At 45.7% G+C, this 19,975-nt stretch overlaps 1 protein-coding gene across 2 annotated transcripts in view; it reads left to right on the top strand.

Moving 5' to 3' along the window:
- The window catches only part of LOC147260030 (zinc finger SWIM domain-containing protein 6-like), a 47,118-nt gene continuing 27,143 nt past the window's right edge, over positions 1–19,975 (top strand). Inside the window, exon 1 of one of the 2 annotated variants that reach the window (XM_086206386.1) lies at positions 1–567. In XM_086206386.1, the coding sequence (XP_086062512.1) occupies positions 135–567 (433 nt within the window). In that variant the 5' untranslated portion in view covers positions 1–134. The remainder of the gene's footprint in view (positions 568–19,975) is intronic. The other variant, XM_086206387.1, reaches the window with a different exon arrangement.

Raw genomic sequence — 19,975 nt, 5'->3', positions numbered from 1 at the left:
GCCACCCATCTTTCCAAATAAGGGCAGTCTGTCCATGTAGGGCAAACAATCGGTGCGAGATTGCCCTTTTCTCTTCCTTATCCCGTTTATATGATCGGAGAGGAACTGCGCTGCAGGTTGGAAGCGGTGCGATCATGGCCGAGCGAGTCCAGCAGCCTCCAGCCAAGCGGCTCTGCTGCCGGCCCGGCTACAACCCGGCATGCAGACAGGGGCAGCGGGCTGGGGGAGTTCTGTGTGGCGGCGCAGGGTCCGCTCCGGGAGTGTCGGGGAATGGGAAAACGCACAACCCCGAGTCGTTGCTCGACATCGCGGCGCGCAGAGTCGCGGAGAAGTGGCCGTTCCAGAGGGTGGAGGAGCGGTTCGAGAGGATCCCGGAACCCGTCCAGCGGAGGATCGTATACTGGTCATTCCCGAGAAGCGAGAAGGAGATCTGTATGTATTCCTCCTTCAACGCTGGAGCAGAGGAAAGTGGAACTAGCGGGGACAATAATGACGAGACCCAGCTGCCTTTCCTACGGGGTGTCACTCTGCTGGAGGGTGGCTGGGTGGACAACGTATTACAAGTCGGTGAGTGGACTCTAGTGCTAGAATAACACAGGAAAACCGCCTAGAATAAACCCAGATATCCCCCTCTGTTTACCCTTTTCCACGAAATCGTGCCAGACTTTTAAAGGGCTTGTGTTTGCTTCCGTAGCCTCGTCTATTATAAACAATGCAGGGTATTTCCACACCAGTATACTCTATCGCTGTGTGAAAATACCAACGTTCAGATAAGCCCGTTATAGTAGCCCAGTTCTCCTTGTTTTTGCCCACTGAGCTGCGCGCATTGAATTGCCCGGAGCCATCCCAATTGGAAGCTTAGCACTTTGTTCCTATTTTCGTTTCTTTCCAGCTCTCCATGCCCCCACCAATGGGTACGTAGACAAAAGCCCCCTATATCTTTTCACCGCTGGCTAAATAGACGATATTTAGAAAGGGTGGGAGGGACGGTGATTTAAAGCCACAGTGCTTCTATTTTGTTTGCCAAACACCTTTGTGAGACAGACCAAAGCTTTTCTGTTGCTGTCCCAATATTCAGTCAAGCCCGGGCTATGATTGGTAAAAGCAAATATGCACCCCCCCCCCCCCTCCCCCTGCATTATTTGTGATATAGAGAGGAGTAAACAGAGGTGCTGTGGGCTCAGCAACCCCCTGCTTGCCTGCCTGGATGGTTGCCTTTGACAGAGCCACAATATTTAACTGCATTCGTCAGTGCAATAGACTCAGCTGTCAATCTGACTCCACACCCTTGGAAACGGTTCAGGATTCTAATCCCATTACCCTCCCCAGTTCATCTGAATCTTAATGCATTCTGCAAACAAGATTTTATGCATGATCTTCTTCCTCCTCCCTCCCTCAGCCCTCTCTATCTCTAACTCCCCCCTTCCTCTCTCACTTCTTGGCTTACTATGCCTCCAAAGAATCTGTGTGGAGATGGCTTCAGCTCTTGTGGGCTCAGAGAATGTGCACTGCACAATAGTAGCCATGGAGCAGGCAGACAGGCAGGCAGCTCTCCCTCCCTCCCTCCCTGGCCTGTTTACCAGATTCCCCAGCATTAGGCTCATTTATGTGCTCACTCTTTTGGGGCTTTAGGGAGCTAAACACTTGGCTCAGGGTGAAATAGAAAGTGTGAGGCAGTCGGTGAGGAGATATGTGTGTGTGTATGTGTGTGTCAGAAATAGTGATGGGGGGTGCATTTTCTGCAGGCATGCATGTGTTTTTAAGTGTGTGTGAAAGAGAAGGAGGACGTGTGTGTGTGTGTCTGTGTGTGTGTGTGTGAAAGAGAAGGAGGACGTGTGTGTGTGTGTGTGGAGGGGGTTTGGTACACACAAAGGGAGATTGTGCATGTGTCTGTGTGTGTCTTCATCTGCACGGGCTGTCAGTCTCATCCTGCATGCTCACAGAGAGTCGAGGATGACAGGCGAGTACACACAGCAGGAGGAGGGCATGTTATGCTGATTGCAATTTTCGCCCTAGAATTTTTTTTTTTTTTTTTGGTGGGGAAAAATAAAGCCAAGGAAAAGAAAATGATAAATAAAAGATGCAATCTACTCCAGGGGACAGGCAGCCACTGGAGGATGAGGGCTTAAAAGCAGGGCAGCATGGGAGGGGCTGTCAGCCACATCACACACCACATGTATTGGCCCATCAAACACATACAGTGGGTCTGGCCTGGAAAGAAAAAAAAAAGCCTGGTTGTTTGCATGTGTGTGTACTTGAGTGGTGTTTGTGTGTGTGTGTGTGCGTGTGCTGTCATTGGGAAGGGATTCATTGTTGATGATGAAAGACAGTATAGCAATAGATGCCGAGGTTATTGTGTATGGGGGGGGTGGGGGTGGGCTCATGTAGTTGAATGGATCTGCTGTCGCTGTACCCCCCATCTCCTCCTGTACCCCCCTCTCTCCCAAGTGAGCAGCCATAAAACTCTCCATATTTACTCCCCTAAGGCCAACTACCAGCCCCCAGTCTCCTGTGATTATTTATCTTTTTCTCAAAGACATTAATCACACGCTTTTTCCTCCCTCCCCCCCTCCACCATCTCTTCCCATACATCAGCACTGTGGAGGGAATGGATATGGGGAACACATTTAAGGGGAAGAGCAATAGATAGGGTGATATCAAGAAAGGGAAGCCTAGAGGGGAAAAAAGTGGGTGGAAAATGCAAAAGAGGAGAGAGGCATTGAGATGGTGATTGCAAGAGAAAGGGATATGTGAGGGTAAAGAATGAAGTGCAGAGAAGGGAAGAGAGTGAGATGGATGGCTCGTTCTGTCTCCCATGCGAGCTCATCTGTTCCGATGGCAGCCTTGGAGATAAATATTCATATATGAATGTGAGTGTTATCCACGCTGCCTCTCAGCTGTGGCGGTATTGTAATGGCCCCTCTCCTCATCCATCCAAGCAGCGACAAATTTATCAGCCAGCGAACAGGTAGCGGAACACCTTACCTACCTGTGTTTTAAAGTGTCAGCGTACATTAAAAACAGGACATGAAATATTCATGTTGAGGAAGGTCCCATAACACCTGTCCTGACAATTATGTCATCTTGATCAGATCACAGAAATATTTGAAAGGCTCTCGGGTGAGCGGGGGGGCATGTTTCCGTCTGTGAGGCTGCTGTAACTGAGCATCATTCACTAGTATAGAAAACTTCCAGAGCTGCTTGTCCTGACCCCCCCCCCCCCCCCAAACTCCCCCCAACCCTGTGTAATTTAGCCTCGGCAGCTCATCACACTGAAAGGAAGGCTAGTATTATGATGCCCTGTCCTCTAATTATAGAATTCTAATCCTATGGCTCTAACATGGCATGACAAAGCATGTTTGCACTTCATTACCCTCCTTCCTGTTTTAGTCCTCCAGTCTGGGTCAAGTTCATCCCCTCTTTTCTCATTCATTTAGGACTCCTCCTCCCTTTGACCCCTCATGCCTATATTTCCAACTCTCACCCCTCCTCCTCTTCCTCTTCCTCCTCCTGTCTGCCTCCAGGGCTTTGCGCCAAGAAACCCCCCCCCCCCCCCCCCCCACACACACACACACACACACTACCAACTCATTCTTACTATCCTGTTACCGTAAGCCCCATGTCCCTAAGGAGTGACATACTGATGCCTGGCATATGTCGCTCCCTGCAATGTCATTAACGGAGGAGGCTACATGCTACAGCCTTTTTATCCAGCTTCCTTGTTAGGCTAATGTCTCCCATGAAGCTTCATGTCATTTTATCATGCTGCTGCCCCAAATCTGAGTGATGAGGTGGATACTTTGTCAAGATTTTTTTTCTTCCCTAATTTCAGTGGAATAGCATAACACACCCTGTAGCCTATTTTGGTTTATTTTCCATGGTGGACTTGATAATCTTTTGCCTTTCCCCTGCCTAAAATATCACTGAATGTCCATGGCAGTCATGCCTGTTTGAGTGTGAATGTCATCCTCCTCTGCCCCACCTATTTCGGAGACGAATTGATGTGTGTCTGTGTGTGTGTGTGTGTGTGTGTGTGTGTGTGTGTGTGTGAGAGAGAGAGAGAGAGCAGGCATGCGTGTGCGTGTCTATCTTGTGCTTCTGCATGCTCATAACTCAGGTTAATTTGTTCACGCTCTGGAGAATCTTAATTAGGTTTCTGCGTCATCTACTCTCTCACTTTCACACACTCTTTTTTTTAAATCGTGATGTCAGTGAAACGGTGAAATAACTACCAGGTTGGTGGTTCCCTCATCTTCTTTTTTTTTAAAAAACCTGTTCCTTTTTGTCACACAGATGGCGAAAATCATAGCGCAGACTCTAAAATTTGATGTTTCCTCCAAAAAATGCACGTTTTAGGTGTGTGGGAATAGGAGCTGTAGAACCATGTGTCATTTTTTATTGACTTTAAATCACTTGTGCTTTAGTATCCAGGCTGATCCGTGGCAACATCAGGCATAATTTACAACAACGGTGCACCCACAAAACAAAGGAGCTGATAAAACAACACAGAATATTTGCACACACGCGAGCAGATTATTGTTTTGTGTGACAAAGCTGTAAGTCAAATGCAGGAGAGAAATCTGCACAACTCACAAAGGTGGAGGGTGTTTGTGCAAGAATACACTCATATAATTTTTTACTCTTGAGCTAAGAATTCACAAGACCTTTCAAAAGAGCTCTTTGAAGACCTGCAGCGACATTTCAAGCATTTCATTCACGAAGGTGCAGAATTTAAGATGTGAAACGTAAATCTTGCACGAGCATGTCGTTCAGCGAGACGCTATCCGGCTGAGCTGTAGGTGGGTGAGGGCTTATTCTTTGTGTTTGTGTGTGGGTTGTTTCTTCTCATGTGGGTGGATCTGTTTTTACTTTCCTGTTAGGTTACAGAGTTGGATTTTGTGTGTGTGTGTGTGTGTGTGTGTGTGTGTGTGTGTGTGTGTGTGTGTGTGTGTGTGTGTGTGTTTAACAACCAAAACCAATATGTTGTAAAGCAGGACATAAAAAGATGCTGACATAATATGACTCAGGGAAAAACATTCACCAGAAAAAAAAAAACCCAAAAGCTTTCATGTTCTAAATAATACGCCACTGAGGAGCTCTTTCTGAGTAATCCGGGAACCTCACAGTCAGATGATCAGAGCAGCCTCAAAGGTGAGAGTGTTGGGGGAACAGGGATCCAGAGCCTCAGGTCTACCCTTGTCCATGTGACTAACCCTGAGCTTGTATCGTCATGGAAACATGGCTGAGCCTAGAGCTAGTGTAAACATCTGGCTGTCCAAGAGGGAGAGAGTGGGGCAGCATTCATGTGAGGAGAGTCTTAAGGGAAAGTGCTTTCTCTCTCTCTCTCTCTCTCTCTCTCTCTCTCTCTCTCTCTCTCTCTCTCTCTCTCTCTCTCTCTCTCTCTCTCTCTCCCTCTCTGTGTATCTGAGAAGTCGATTCCACGTCTTTGTCCCATTATGTTGGTTGACGAGAAAGACGACAGGATCCATTTCAGCTGTCGTGCGATGGAAACCCATGTGTGGGTGGGTGAATGCGCCTGTGCAGATGTGCTTGTGGGGGATAAACGATTGTATTCCTATGAAAATTATTTTCATTTGAAAGTAACCTGCTCATTCATTGGCTATTAATTGTGTACAATCTAAAATGCTAATCTCTGAGACCCCATGGTCACATTTCATTTAGCTTGTTTTGTCATATGTGACAAGAAAAGCTAAAAATGGAGAACCTGAAATTGAGAATATTTGTCATTTCTGCCTTGGAAATGGCTGAAAGCAAATTATCGATCATCAGAAATATCTCAGTTTGCAAATCATTCAGGTAATGAGTCCCTCCGCCTCCCCCATCTCCAATTTTATTGAATATTCTCTGTGCAAAGTGATGTTAGCATGGCTGTGAGCCTGAAATGTGTTTATGTGCTAATTACTTTCATTCAGCTCTTAATAGAATGAGTTTCAGAGGTGCAGTTTCTTCTACACTACTGACAGACAATCAGCTCCAGTCAGTTTTTACTGTCGTCCTCAAAGGTTGAATCCAATAAGTAAACCTTGTTGACAGTGCTCATCTACCATCTCCTGCTAACTCACTCATGTTCCCAGAATGCCAGAAGTTTCCGAACTAATCAACCCCGTTTCCAAACCCAGATGTGCCCCGAGATACATCATTCCCACCACAGACCATAACATCCTCCAGCCAGCCATGTTCCATTTTCTACACCCAGTCATAACTGTCTCATGCTCTTCACATTTCCCAGACTTTACCCAAGATGCAGCACTGGACCGTCCCCCTGCCATCAAGCTAGGCTTAATGCTTACCTCATTTCCAGTCCTTCCACCTGACTGGAGCCAGCCCCCACCCCCATACCCCCTCCCCGTCTCATTCCTGGTCTCAGACAGCTGTTTCCTCCCAATGCCTCTTAAATCACCATTCCCGGTTCCAACCGTTGCCACCTTGCCTCTGACACACTCCCAGACCTATAACCGAAATGACTCTGCACGCTAATGTTGGCACATTTTCATTGGTGCTCAATCTGCAAGATCAGCATGTGTTGCCCCTGTTAAAATAAACCATCTAAAGTAATAAAGTTCCTGCCTGGGCTCTTTCTCTAATGTCTGCCTCGGTCCCCGTTCCAGCCTGAGTTGTCTCCTGTCCCAGACTGTGGCTGCTGGGTGTGCGTCAGCACAGCTCCTCGGCTGGCTGACTCTGTCTAGGAATCCAGTCCTCCCTCCACAGAGCTCCTGCCTCTCTCTGCTCTGTGAGCAAAGGGTACAGAGCCGAGGGAGCAGGCGACGGAAAGGCTACTAAATCCACAATGACAAGGCCCTATTAAAAGCCATTTTTTCTATTTCATTTAATGACTTTTATTACCAGCCGTGCTTCTCTCTTCGATTTGGCAATAATAACAGGGGAATGCAGCACTCAGCATTCTCCTATCTGATGCTCCCTTTCACTTTTTTTCTTTTTAATGAATTCCTCTTTGCACCAATGGGCTGCTGAAATAAGCACAAAGCCGTCCAACACTCTGCTTACTGCAGTGGAATGTTCAATGTATGTATAGGGTGTGTGTGTGTGTGTGTGTGTGTGCGTGTGTGCGTGTGCGTGTGTGTTTATTTTTTATGTTTAAGAATACATATTCAAGACTGCACATGCTTTTGCTGTTACCACAGCACTAAGCCTCTCTGTGCTGGTTGATCAACATCTGTTTTCTCCCCGAAAGCCAAATAGCTTTGACGGAGCCCAAAGGCTACAAACAGCTTTTGTGTGTGTATGTAATCACTGTATATTTTGCCTTAAGAGTGGAAAGTTACCTGCTGTTGTACCACATTAATGGCAAATGTTCTCATACGCATCTGATTTGTATCAGATGACAAAAAAAAGAAGCAGAGATGGAATGACACAATTTTGGTATTTAGTACTTTAACATTTACGTACATTCAGTTGGCTCTTGTGATTTTTACCCTTTCAGTCTTCTCCCTGGGAAAATACTCGCATAGCATTGGAAGCAAAAGGTATTTTGTTATCTGTGTGTGAATACGAGTGTGTCTGTGGATAACTTCGTGCATTAATGGCTGACAGAGTGTGTTTTTGGCTGTGTGTGTAAAGCTGAATAAAGGTGAGGCATGTAAATGATAAGAGGGTGGATGACATTCCCGTCTGTCATCATTCCCACCCTATCTCATTTCCACTCTTGCACGCACACATGCTTTAAGATACTCGCTTGCCTCTCAGTACAGGGGCGCCAGTGACTCGGCGCCTTAGAATAAACAAATGAGAGAATGAGGGTTTACCTGCCACTGACCCCTATCACACAAATGCACTCACACACAGGGACAGAGGTGTTCACTCATCGACCCGTCCCTCCCCCAGTATCGAGCTGGCCCAAAGTTGACCTCTTCACTTGACCTCAAGGGATTTACTAAAGTCAAAGGTCAACATGGTCAGACTGTCCCTCCAGTGGCCAATTGTGCTACTTGAAAGAAGGCTGCATGTTCACATGATTGTTTTCCAATAAACAGCATGTGAGCAAAGGACAATATTGTGTGCATGTGTCCTTTGCATGTCTCAATAAGCAATCTCTCACCCTACAAAGCAGTCTGAGACAGGACAAGTTGGGCACCCAGTTGCTTTTGTCCTTTTGTGGAACAGAAATCTGAGCCAGATCGAGAGAGAGGGGGTTGGGGGGGGGGGGGGGTCTACCCCTTCTCTCTTCTTACCCTGCCATGTGAGCTGTGGGGAGGGGGCTGAGAGTGTGAGGTGCCTCTGGCTGTGCCTGGTGCAGCGATGTCTGGGATGCGTGGCATGTGAGATGTGCACACTCTGTGGCAGGTTAATGCTGACTGGAACTGCAAGGGCTGTCCAGGTATGAGACACAGAGAATGGGGAGGATGGCTTTCAATTGACTTTGGAATTTAGTTTTGTCTTTCTCTGTCTTGTCTTTCTCTTATTACTTCCTTGCCAGCTACTGATTTATGCCCATCATCCTTCTGTCCTCTTATTGTCTTCCTCCTCCTCCTCCTAATCACTTCGTATGTTTCTATCCTGCGAAGGATGTCTCTTTCTTGCCCTCTCAATTTTCCAGTTTCATTTCCCAAGCCAGGCAATAGCAACTCATATCTTATTTACACTGCCCCTATCTCAATACAGCATGTTTCCATAGTGCTTCCTGTGTCTGAACTCCCAGGGGAAGGCTAGCCAGCTAGCTAGCTTCTGCTCTCAGTGCTGTTCTCAGTGCTAGCAGCCTGCATCCCGACCTCAGGGGCTATCACTGCTTCTACATTTAGAAGCTCTCTGTTTACTGCTGTCTGGAATTAGGAGAGGAACAGGACTTGGCCTATTTGCTAGCATGACTCTTTCAGAAGTTTATAAATGATCCTGGTGTTTTGCATGCTTTGCTACTAATAAATACATCTGATATATCATTGGCTTTTAAAGGTTAGTCAAGTAGATGATGCACTGAAGGAGCAGTTTGGTGTTCTTGCTCCATGATACTTTGAATGATTCAACCTTTTTCTGGAGGTGCTTTTAGAACACAGTGTAGACAACTGCAAAGCGCTGAAACTTAGCATCTGGTCCGATTTGTTCAGATACATCTGTAAATAAAGAATATGCCTGTTTTATGCAGGTAAAGTCCTTGTCGACTGCTTGTATTCATGCAATATTAAACATCTGTGAACAATGGCTTCATTTATAATTGAAAAGTGGGTTTTGTAGGGGGGAAAAAATCATTCTTTTATTTCCCAAAGTAATGTGAGTAAAAACGTTCACGCCTGTAGTAGCGAGCCCCAGCTTTTGGCCCTATAGTATTGAAATATTTAGAATGAAATCTGAGGTATTTCTTTTAGCTGCTCATTGTAACATGAGCATTTGGGGCTTTTGTTGAAATCTTTCCTTTTAATCATTAGTGGCTTTATCGGATGCCATGTCTGTGCCAGCTCTGCTCACGGAACCATTCAAGACTTGAATGTAGGTGAAGTACAGATCTGCCGCTGTTGTCATTTGGCATTGTTGAGGATGACTGGCTGCCACTGTGTTATTTCCACCCTGTCTGCCTCCATTCTTGCCCAAAACCTACTATCTGGCTGCCTGTCTGTCTGCCTCGCTGTCTGCCTAGCTATTAGCCAGCTAGCTGTCCCTCCTGGGTGGCTACATCACCTCACCTCCTAACCCTTTCACAGCCAGTGACAGCCCAGCCCAGGGAGACGTGGGTAATGGTCCTCTCTGATGTACAGCCTGACTCAATTGGACTGAATGGTAGACACACGCCTAAAATAACAAAAGGAGGGGAGAGTAAGAGAGGGGTGGAGAGGGAGGAGGGGACGGAGGGAGCAAAGCAATCGATAAAGCAGGGACACATCGCCTAATAAAGATTTATTCCCTCTTTTTTTTTTTTTTTTTACCCCTTGCAGTCCACCTTGGCAGGGGGGTTGGGGGAGAATGTGATTAGTGGACGTCTTCTCCCAAGGTTCCTCTGCTTACACCCCAATGTGTTATGTGTATTTTTGCATCTCTTGTGTGTCTGTTGCGTGTGTCTCTCCCTCTCCCAAGAGCAAAGGGGGTTAAAAACAGTCTCTGTCGTTTGTTCTGCCAGCAGTGGCACTAGCAGCTGCAGCTGTGTCCCTGCCTCTCTCTCTTCCTGTCAGCTAATATTTAGTTAATCTTTGGTCTGGGACCTACGGGACCGGCCAGAGCTCCTGGTGCCCCATCCATCTCGCGCTGATCTATATTCCACACTGGATGCCTGTGCCATTAACCACCACCAAGGGGAGAAGAGAAGGGGATGAAGAGGCACAGAGGTAGAACGAAGAAGAAAGGGCAGATGGGTGCAGGGAGACAAGAGTGATGAGGAGAAGGGGGAGTATAGAAGTAGGGGGGGAGGGGTTCTGTCTACCATCTCCCTGTTAAATGAGTGGAAAAGGGGTGAGTCAGCTATTCCAGCCATGTACAGAAATTTCTCATCCTAATTTCGTGGAAACATCTAAATAATAAATTCACTGCAGTAATGTTTGATGGAAGGCGGTTTTCCACTGGGGTGGCAGGTGATGTAAACATCTTCAGGAGGGGTCCAAAATTGGCCTTTCGGCCTTTTACTGTTTCGAGTTATAACAGAATTAAAAGGATTTTTTTGATTTCGGCAAAAGCAACAACTAGGAAAAGAAAAGTAAAATAGACCACAGCAATCAATAAGTTCTCTCTGCTGATTTTTTTTTTTGTATACTCCAAATTTATGTTACAGCTAAAGAAAAAACTATTCCAGTACCTACTTTGGTGTAGTTACATAGTTCTTTTCTCAAAAAACAAAAACAAAAAAACAACAGCAGCCCTGAAATAGGTCATACAGCTGCGATTCGAACACACACAAACACACAAAGGTGCTCGGCTGCCTTTAAAAGACCCGCAGCGTCTATTGGTTGACAAGTACCTATAGACGAGCAGGTGCTGTTACCTCAGTCTAACTGAAAAGACGGTAAACAACAGAGAGGGGGAGTGTTTCCATCAGGAGCTGTGAAAAGATGAGGAGGAAAATGCTGGCGTAGGTGGAGGGGAAAATGAGAGGCAGAGGTGTTGGGAATGAGTGATCCATATGCACTTCATTGGGCCTCTTCATTGATATGCATTGTGTAGTTGATATGCATGAGGGGTACACCTGTGAAGGCTCCAAGTGCTGAGTCACTCAGTAGCGCACAGACTAAATGCTTTTATCCCAGACGCTTGGTCCATCTGAATGGAATATAATAGGCCATAAAGTGCTTTGCTAGCAGCGGCAACTTGCCCCTTTGGCAAACTCTCACTCTCCTCCTCCAAATCTCATCTCGCCATTTCTTTGGGGGGGGGGGGGGGTCTAGCATGTACAGCATCTTTTCTTCTCATCCTTTCACTGTTTTCTCTCTTTCTTTTTGGGTTCATCTTGCTAGGGCTCTAACAGAGAGCTCCCTCTTCTCACTTCACACTCCCTCGTTCAGTTTGTGTGATTGTTGCGCCTGAATATGGGAAGTGTGTGTGTGTGTGTGTGTGTGTGTGCGTGCGTGCATGCACGCACGCACCAGTGACGGAAGGAGAGGAGGAGGATGGAGGGATTGATGGATGGAGGGAGGGAAGAAAAGAACGAAAGAGCACGGGAAGAGTGGTTGCAAAGCCAGTGAGCCCTAACCACCTTCTGTCAGTCTGTCTGCCCTCAGTCCTGTTTTCTCTCTCACAGGAATCTAATGGCTTTTCCACTGTCCCCTTTCCAAACCTCCACCACCACCTTCGCCTCTTCTCTCTCTTCTCCCTCTCCATTGCCATGCTATTTTCCTTTCTTGTGCTTCTCTGTTTCCTCTCACTTTCCATTTCCCTGTAAAAATTCTCCCTACCCTGCTGCCTCCCCTCACGTTCTCCCTCTATGTGTCCTTCCAGCTGCTGGCCAGGGGAACAGCTGACTAAATCTAAAGCTGGGGCCCCTGGCTCTGGCCTCGGCCCCAGCCCTGCCACAGCCGCCTCCTATTCCCAGCCCCCTCCCTCTCTCCCTGCTCTGGCCTCTAGCCCTGGCTCTTCTCTCAGCAGCCCCAGCTCAGCCCTGGCCCTGCCTCTGAGCCTCGAATCCAGCCCTGCCTGACTCCCAGCAGTTCCCTCCAACCATCCTACTTTGCAGCTGAAAAGCCTCTAAACCTCTAACCTCCTCTCTGTTTTGCCTATAAGCATGCCCTCTCTCTGTCTTTTTTTCCAGTCTGTTTTTCTTGTTAATTCACTTACTCCCCTGCCTCCCTCCTCCCCTCTCTGACAAGCTGTAGCTGGGCCCCTGGTACAATCCCAACTTATCTGGACAGAGACCTCATCCAGGTTGGCTGCAGTTCAGTTCTCTGGCTCCCATAACCAGGCTCTCTAGCCAGGCATCTTTCTCTCCCTGGCTAGTCACTGTAACTCATTGCGTCTCGCTTCTCTCCAAGCCACGTTCAGCTTGTACATTTGGTCATTTCTGGCTTAGCACTTCCTGTGAGGCTCTTTGACTCCTTATGTGTCTCTTTGTCTGCTCGCCTCTCCGCTTCTGTACGTCTCTTTAACTTGTGTGGACAGGCTCAGGCCCGGCACGAACACATACGCTCCACACACAAACATCGGGCAAGAGTGTGAAGCATATGACACATGATTGGCAGCAGGGGGAGGATGGGGGGTGGGGGCAGCAAAGGGGGAAGTGGGCCTTGTCACATCTCCAGTTAAGCCGGGGGCTCAAGTTTGATTTCTGCCCAGGGAAGGGAGCCTTTGTCCCCCACCCCACCACCCCTCCTCCCAACGTCATTGGCTGTCAGAATTAGGCTGCAGGCGTGTGTGATGAGATGTAGGCCCAGGTTCCACCATCACTCTCCAGTAACAGATGTTGCCCACAGAAGACACCTGTCAATGGTCTTCCAACTCTTTGACACCCAAATGCATCGAGATGAGAAACAGTGGGCTGACAGAATAAAGTTCAGAAAGCACCACAAAGCTACAGTGTGTTGCTCTCTCTTTCTCTTTCTCTTTCTCTCTCTCTCTCTCACACTCACACACACACACACATACACACACACTAACTTCCCTTTTTTATGTAAGTTGGCATGAAGCAGAGTGAATGTGCACCCGTTGAAGCAACATGAGAGTGTTCTGGTACACATCGCAGCTCCTCGTGGATTATTATTCAGCCCACTCCCTGTCTGTCTTAAGCCCGATACAGCCTTTGTCATTCTCGCTGTCTTTGTTGCCATTTTTTGTTGTTTTGTTTTGTGTGTTTGGGTATGCAGGAAGAGGAAATTGGGGGTGGGGAGCAGCAAAAGTTTTCCTTTTGGAATCACGTTTTCTCTTATTGACTGACAGATGCGGGACGATGAAAGCAAATCACAACGCACCGCACACTTCAAAGGTTCCTGTGTTCTGCCATTTATTGGCAACAACTCGCAACAACCTCTCTCCCAATGCGAATTCTTCAAAATAGGGAGGGGAAAAGGGAGAAGAAACAGAGGCAGATGACAATGAAGCAACCATCCAAACAGCCAGAGGGGGGAAAGAAGGAGGGGGCTGGTTGGGTGGGGTGGGGGTGCTAAATAATCAGACCTAAGCGCTGTAACTGAATCGGACTGCTTTTCAGAAGCACTTTCAATCAAAATGGGCTTTTGATGCGCACTGATTCTGATACCAGGGATGTTTGAGTAGAGAGAACGTGACTGCTTGAAGTTGTAAAGAACTCTATGCTCTAGGGTCTTCTTTCTTCCGTGTGTGTGTGTGTGTGTGTGTGTGTGTGTGTGTGTGTGTGTGTGAGTGAGTTAGTGATGCTCGGGATGTTTGACGATATTAGGTATTCTTTTTTCCCTCATGCAAATATTTAACTGCAGATATTTGATTTTGGCCAATAGCGGGATATTTACAGATGTCAATATTATCTGTATAACGTACAGCTTCCATGACTAAACATTTTGTTAATGCAAAAAAATACATTATTATGAGTCTGAATTTGCTTTAGTTCCGAACACAAAAATCAGTGCTGCCCAAAGTGGGCCTGTAGCAACAATAAATAAATAAATAAATAAATAAAACAGGCACAAATATGAAAATAATTTGAAAACATTATTATGATAGTGTTTTGTTTGGAAGTAAAATGCTCTCTGTCGGCTCCCTAATTATTCATTTTTTTTTTCATAATTTGGTAAGGCAGCTGAGAGACACTGTTGCAGTTTGTTATGCACTGCTTGGCTGAAATGTGATATGAAACCACTAGTTCTTTTTCAGGCAGAAGAAAAAACAAAATCATTTTATCATCATGAAATTGTCTTTTGTTTAACATAAAAGCTTAAATAATGTTTAATTAAGGGAACCTTTTGCATTTTCACGACACAATGTGTGTTTACATGGCCATGATCCACCATTTGCTGTATGTTTCACTTTTGGACCCTCGGGAGGAAAAAGTCTGCTTTAAAACTTGTGTTTATTGTTGTTTCCTCATCATTGATAAGGAGCAAAGAGGAAGAGACTTGAGCAATACTTGGCTTATACGATACATAATTAACTCAACAACATAATAATTGTACATCCACACAGTTAAAGTATAAATGCAAAATAACCTGCTGGTTTTGCCCCCCCCCCCCCCAAAAAAAAACAAACAAACAACAACACACAAACACACATACATGCACACTCCTTCACCCCTTGTCCTCTCTCTTGAGCAGGATGGCACCCCTTGACTGCTGCTGACCTAATTAGGGCAAATTTCACTGACCTATTTCATGGGTGGATGCTGACTTGCCCATTGGAGAGGATTTTTACACACACACACACACACACACACAAACACGTGCACTCAGCATCCTTTACGATAGCTATGGTACTGGGTACCCCTTAGCTGTCCCCTACAACCCCTGCCTCTGCGCCACCTCTAACACTCTGGTACCTTAAATGAACCTAACGAGGGTCTTAAAGTACAGCCACATGGTACAGGATAAACAAAGCAGTTGGCTTTTGTTTCACATGGTCTCTGAGGTGACGTTGTCCGGCACCTCGCGAGTCTCTGAAGAGACATAATCATCATAATTACATACGGATATGATTGCTCTTTTGTCATCTATGAAAATGCTAATTTGATCAAACGGTGTGTACTTTGATTGTGCAGACATTTGCAGTAATTGCAAAGTTGGATGAATAGAAACTCCCCAAATTGTGGATATTTAACCCACTTGTATTAAAATCAAACTTTATTGTGTGCTAGCCATTTAATTCCCTGCTGACCAGACACCCATGATTAGTGTCGCATTTCTGTCTTTTTTTTCAGTGTTTTTGGTATTTTTGTTTTTGAGAGAGAATGAAAAGAGTATTGTTTTGTTTGTGTGTGTGTGTGTGTGTGTGTGTGTGTGTGTGTGTGTGTGTGTGTGTGTGTTCTCTCGTGTACCTCGCTGTATTTGCTGACATGTGTGCACAGCGTGCGCCCTTACAAATACAGCCAATGAATGCAAATACACATACATACGTGCTCTTACCGGTCATGAGTTGTTATGGCGACACATACAGATGTCAACAAAAGAGGCTCCAGGGTGATCATTGTCTCCCTCTTGTCCAGCAGGGTGCACTTTATCTCAATGAAAGGCAGCTATTTACATGAAATGAGAGCTGTTTCTGGGAACTAGGGGTCTCTCTAAAGGTTTTGATGTCAGTTGCCTGCTTTTAGCTCAAGAGTCGAAACCTAAACCATCTAGAGAGGTGGAGAGAAGGAGGGGAGTGAAGTGTAAACCTACTGAGAGTGTTCAATTCCCACATGTGGTTGCAGGTTCTCACCCTGAGAACATTTCTCACCGATGAATATCGTCAGAACCAGTTGAACGGCCCAAGTGATATAAGATTTTTATAGTCTGAAATACTTAGTGAGGTCCTAACATCTACGTCAAATATTTACAGGAACAGCTTGCAGGTGAATCAGCACAGATACAACACCCCCCCCCCCACACACACACACACACACACACACACGCACGCTTACTTGTCCTCATCCCTGTTATTCCCGTTCTCCCTCAGCGGCCCGTTGATCACAGCGGCAGGTGGCTGAGATATTTGTCTTTGGGTTGCCTTTGTTTTCTATTTGTGTGTACAAGGTGCACCCCCTATACGCCTGCACAGTGTCTTCACCAGAGCCGCGGCTGTGACACGGGCTCAGCGGCTGTTTGAGAGATGCTGGATGACGCGTGTCAAGTGATATTAAATGTGAGAGAACCTCTCTTCCTCTCTCTCTCATCTACTCCCCTCCTCCGCCCATCCCTCCGCTGTGGACAGTGTCTGCTGTGGTTAGTGTGAGCAATAGCAAATATCATTGGGATTTTTACGCGGGGGTGGGGGGTGCGGGTGAAAACTCTGATGTAGGAGGTCACACAGCTCCTGGGTAGAAATGGTCAATTAGGCCTACATAAAGTCAATACATTTAAGGGAACAGCATGCTTGTTATACCTGAGCTGCTTCACATAAACTGCTTGTAATATAAAATGAGTGTTGAGGTGCTTTGAGCTCCATATGGACATGGTTGAACACTGGCGTGGTTATTGCCGAAGAATCCATGCCCTCACAAGAGAGATGAATCCAGGTCTTTGGAGACTTTGCCTCCTCCTTTGTGGTGTTGGATATTGTTTGGCAGCTGTAGACATCATCAAATCAATACCTTGATTTTGTTTTACTATTCTTAAATATACTTGTATGAATGGAAACACACTTTCCTCCAATTGCCCCTTTGAGGGAGTAATGAAGTTTTTTTTAATTAATTTTTCACAGCTATATGTTTATTAAAAGGAATTATCCTGAAAAAGAGTATAGGGAGGTCTGCTTTATTGAAAAAAAAAACATCAACAAGTTTGACCTACTTCCTGGTAAATGTGTATTATTTTATGTGTTCTTTCATCTGTCGGATAATAATGTGGAAGTATAAGTAGTAGTCCAGTGTGTGATTCTGTAACGGGATATTGGGGATTTTTGGACAGGGGAGGGTTTACTGTAGGATACAGTATGCACTGCCGAACAGTGACCTCAGTGACTCCAGGAAGGAACGGGTTAAGTGCAAGCCGGCAGAGCTGCATGGGCAACATTACGCAAACCAGCGGCTGGCTGGAGCTGAAAGGGGAAGTGCTGAGCTCAGAGGAACACTGGCTCAGAGCCATCGCTCCCTCCTCTGAACCTCCCCTCCTCCCCCTCCCCTCCCTTTTCGCCTCCTCCAACACGCCTCCCCTCTTCCCCACCTCCCCGCTACAGCTGAGCGCTCCCCATGCTTCCCCTCAGCCAGGCGTGGTGATGTGTGTTTGTGTGTCTGTGCTGGAATGCAGCTTCCTCCTCGGCTGGGGCCTGTGTGTGCGTGTGTGTGTGTGTGTGTGTGTGTGCGTGTGTGTATGTGTGGGTGTGCACGTGTATGTGTCTGTGTCTGGAATGATGCCTCCCCTTGTCTAGTATGTGACGTCAGTACACACAACGGGTCAGCTTAGGGCTAGGCAGTTGTGTGTGTGTGTGCGTGTGTGCGTGTGTGTGTGTGTGTGTGTGTGTCGTGGGAGGGGGAACAGGAGTAGGTTATTGGAGAGAGAAGAAGGAAAGAGGTGGGGCTGTTTGTGAGCAGAAGGAGGTTGACTGCAGGGAGCCACTGAAGCCAGTATTCGTGCATGCGTGAAGGTATCATGAGTGTGTGTCAAAGGGTGGGGTGGTATGCGTGTCGATAGGCGCGTGTGCGTTTGTGTGTGTGTGTATGTGTGTGTGTGTGTGAAGTGGAGTGTGTCGGGTGACTTTCCAAAACGAAATGGGAAGGGTAAAGAGTGTAAGGTTATTTCCTGGCGTGGACAAGTGGGCCTAAAAACACACACAGACACTTGCACATGTGCACCCAGTCATGCTGTAGTTCTCTACGCTGTTCTGATATTTTCATATGCAAAGTCTCTGTTCCCCTTTCAGCCATGGTAACATGCACAGGAGTTACGTTTTTTTGTTGGGGGTTTTTTTTGTTTCTGGTCTGTGTGTAGAGGCTTTTGCTGCACTTTGTTCTACCTTTTTTGTCTCGCTTTCATGCCAAGATAAATGTTTTATCTAAAGGATTAATCACAAAAGGATTTATAGGGCAAAGTTCGAATTAAGCAAGAGAAACACATCTGTAATCAGTTCTGACATGCAAAGCAAATGTCATTTTGGCACACTTCTCTGTGCAAATCATGCTTGAGCTCCCAACAAAAAGCTTCTACCACACATACACACATTCCAAACCAGTGAGCATTGTTACATTCATTTGTCATTGTTGTGTTGCGTGACGCAGTGCTTGTGTGTTTTACTACAGAGGATGCTAGCGCTAGACCATCTCCACTGTATAGGTTTGTCATTAGAAAAGACGCTAAACCCCTAAAGTAGCAGACAACGACTTTTCAATGGATCCCATTACCTCTGTCTATAGCTGGCGTGGCTCTACTGGGACAGACCCCTGCTAATTACACACATTCATTTCCAGCCAGCTGTAATTTCATTCACACTAATGAACCTTGCACATGGATTGGGATAATGTATAGTTAATGTACAGCCAGGAGACGGAATTAGCCGGCTGTCGGCTTCTCCAGTGACAGAGATTTGTAGAATAGTGGCTAAAGGGATGGTCCCCAATATCACTCAGGTGTCATTCTGAAATTACACCTGATAGTCGTTTTAGAATAAAGTGTTAAATATTTAATTACAACAAGCATAGCCTGCATTGTTTGAAAAAAAATAATTACATGGACCAAGGTCATCGTCTGACTCGTGAACTCTTTCTCCGGATTATCGCTTTGTTTTGTTGCGTTGGTTTTTACAAATTTAAAGGGACCAACCGCACAGTTTCTTCAAGTATTGTTCTAATAATGTATTAATTAGGATTTATTTTGTCTTTGAAGACAAATCGTTCTGTTAATGAGAGCATACATTTTGGCTGAGCAATGTTTGAATTCTAATTACTTCCAGAATATCTATGTACAAACAAAGTGAAAGTGGAGCTTTGTACAATTAGATTTAAATTATCTGACAAATAACTGTATCAGATTGAAGAGGAAATGTGTGTGTGTGTGTGTGTGTGTGAGGGGGGGGGTGATTTTAAGGCGAATTTCCAACAGATTTATCTCAAGCGTTTTATAAGGGATGAAAATCAGTGTTGCTACTTGGATTTTAAATTCCCCCAAGTCATGATATAGGCAAGATGTCTGTTTTGTGGCCTGTATATTGTAATTTTTGGTGTTATTTATGATTCCACATGACTGCAAATATTCAGAGCTGAAAAGGATAACTAAAAATATGGCTGCATCGGTGTGTTAGTTAGACAAGAAGACTGAAACCACTTAATTCTTAAAAGCAAACATGGAGTTAACTGATTAGCATAGTAAAGGATATTTGTGCTAACCCGAACCCCATTAATAAAGAGACACCAATAGCCCGCGAGCCTTTCTAAAACCCAAATTTCTGGAGTATCAAGATGAATGTAGGTCAGCCATTGTGGACCAAGACAAAGACAGAAAGGTCTGAATTCGAGTTTATCAGAATGAAGAAGTACTCTGCTCTCATGGAACACATCCAGTGTAAACCTTTGTTCCTCGCAAACCTTACTGTGGCATTTATAGTCATATATGACATGTTCTTTTTTGTTTACAACCACAAACAGATTTCCAAATGAGTTCTTGAATGCATGCAGGGTAGCATTGGTTGATTGTCGAGATGCACTGATGTTTAGAATTATAATCTTGCTATAAACAGATGTTAGAACAGTTTGTGAACGTTGTTCCTGTTGTTATTAATCCCTCTTTTTGTACCAGAAAAATCCTCTTCAAAAAAACTCAAGTCGTGACATCGAGGAGCAGAACTTCTGCCCACCTCTTTCATCTAATACATGTCGACTTCTAGGACAGCGTTAATTGGCTACATATACAGTTATTCTCCAAAGAGCCCATGTCCATGACGCTGTGAATTATGATTAATTTTGTTCCATCACCTGAACTAATTTCCTGAACTTCGCTCT

This window comes from Aulostomus chinensis, chromosome 6 (assembly GCF_037954235.1).
Source record: "Aulostomus chinensis isolate RoL2024-O1b breed Wild chromosome 6, RoL_Achi_v1.0, whole genome shotgun sequence".
NCBI lineage: Eukaryota > Metazoa > Chordata > Actinopteri > Syngnathiformes > Aulostomidae > Aulostomus > Aulostomus chinensis.
This window is presented reverse-complemented; position numbering and strand designations above follow the sequence as displayed.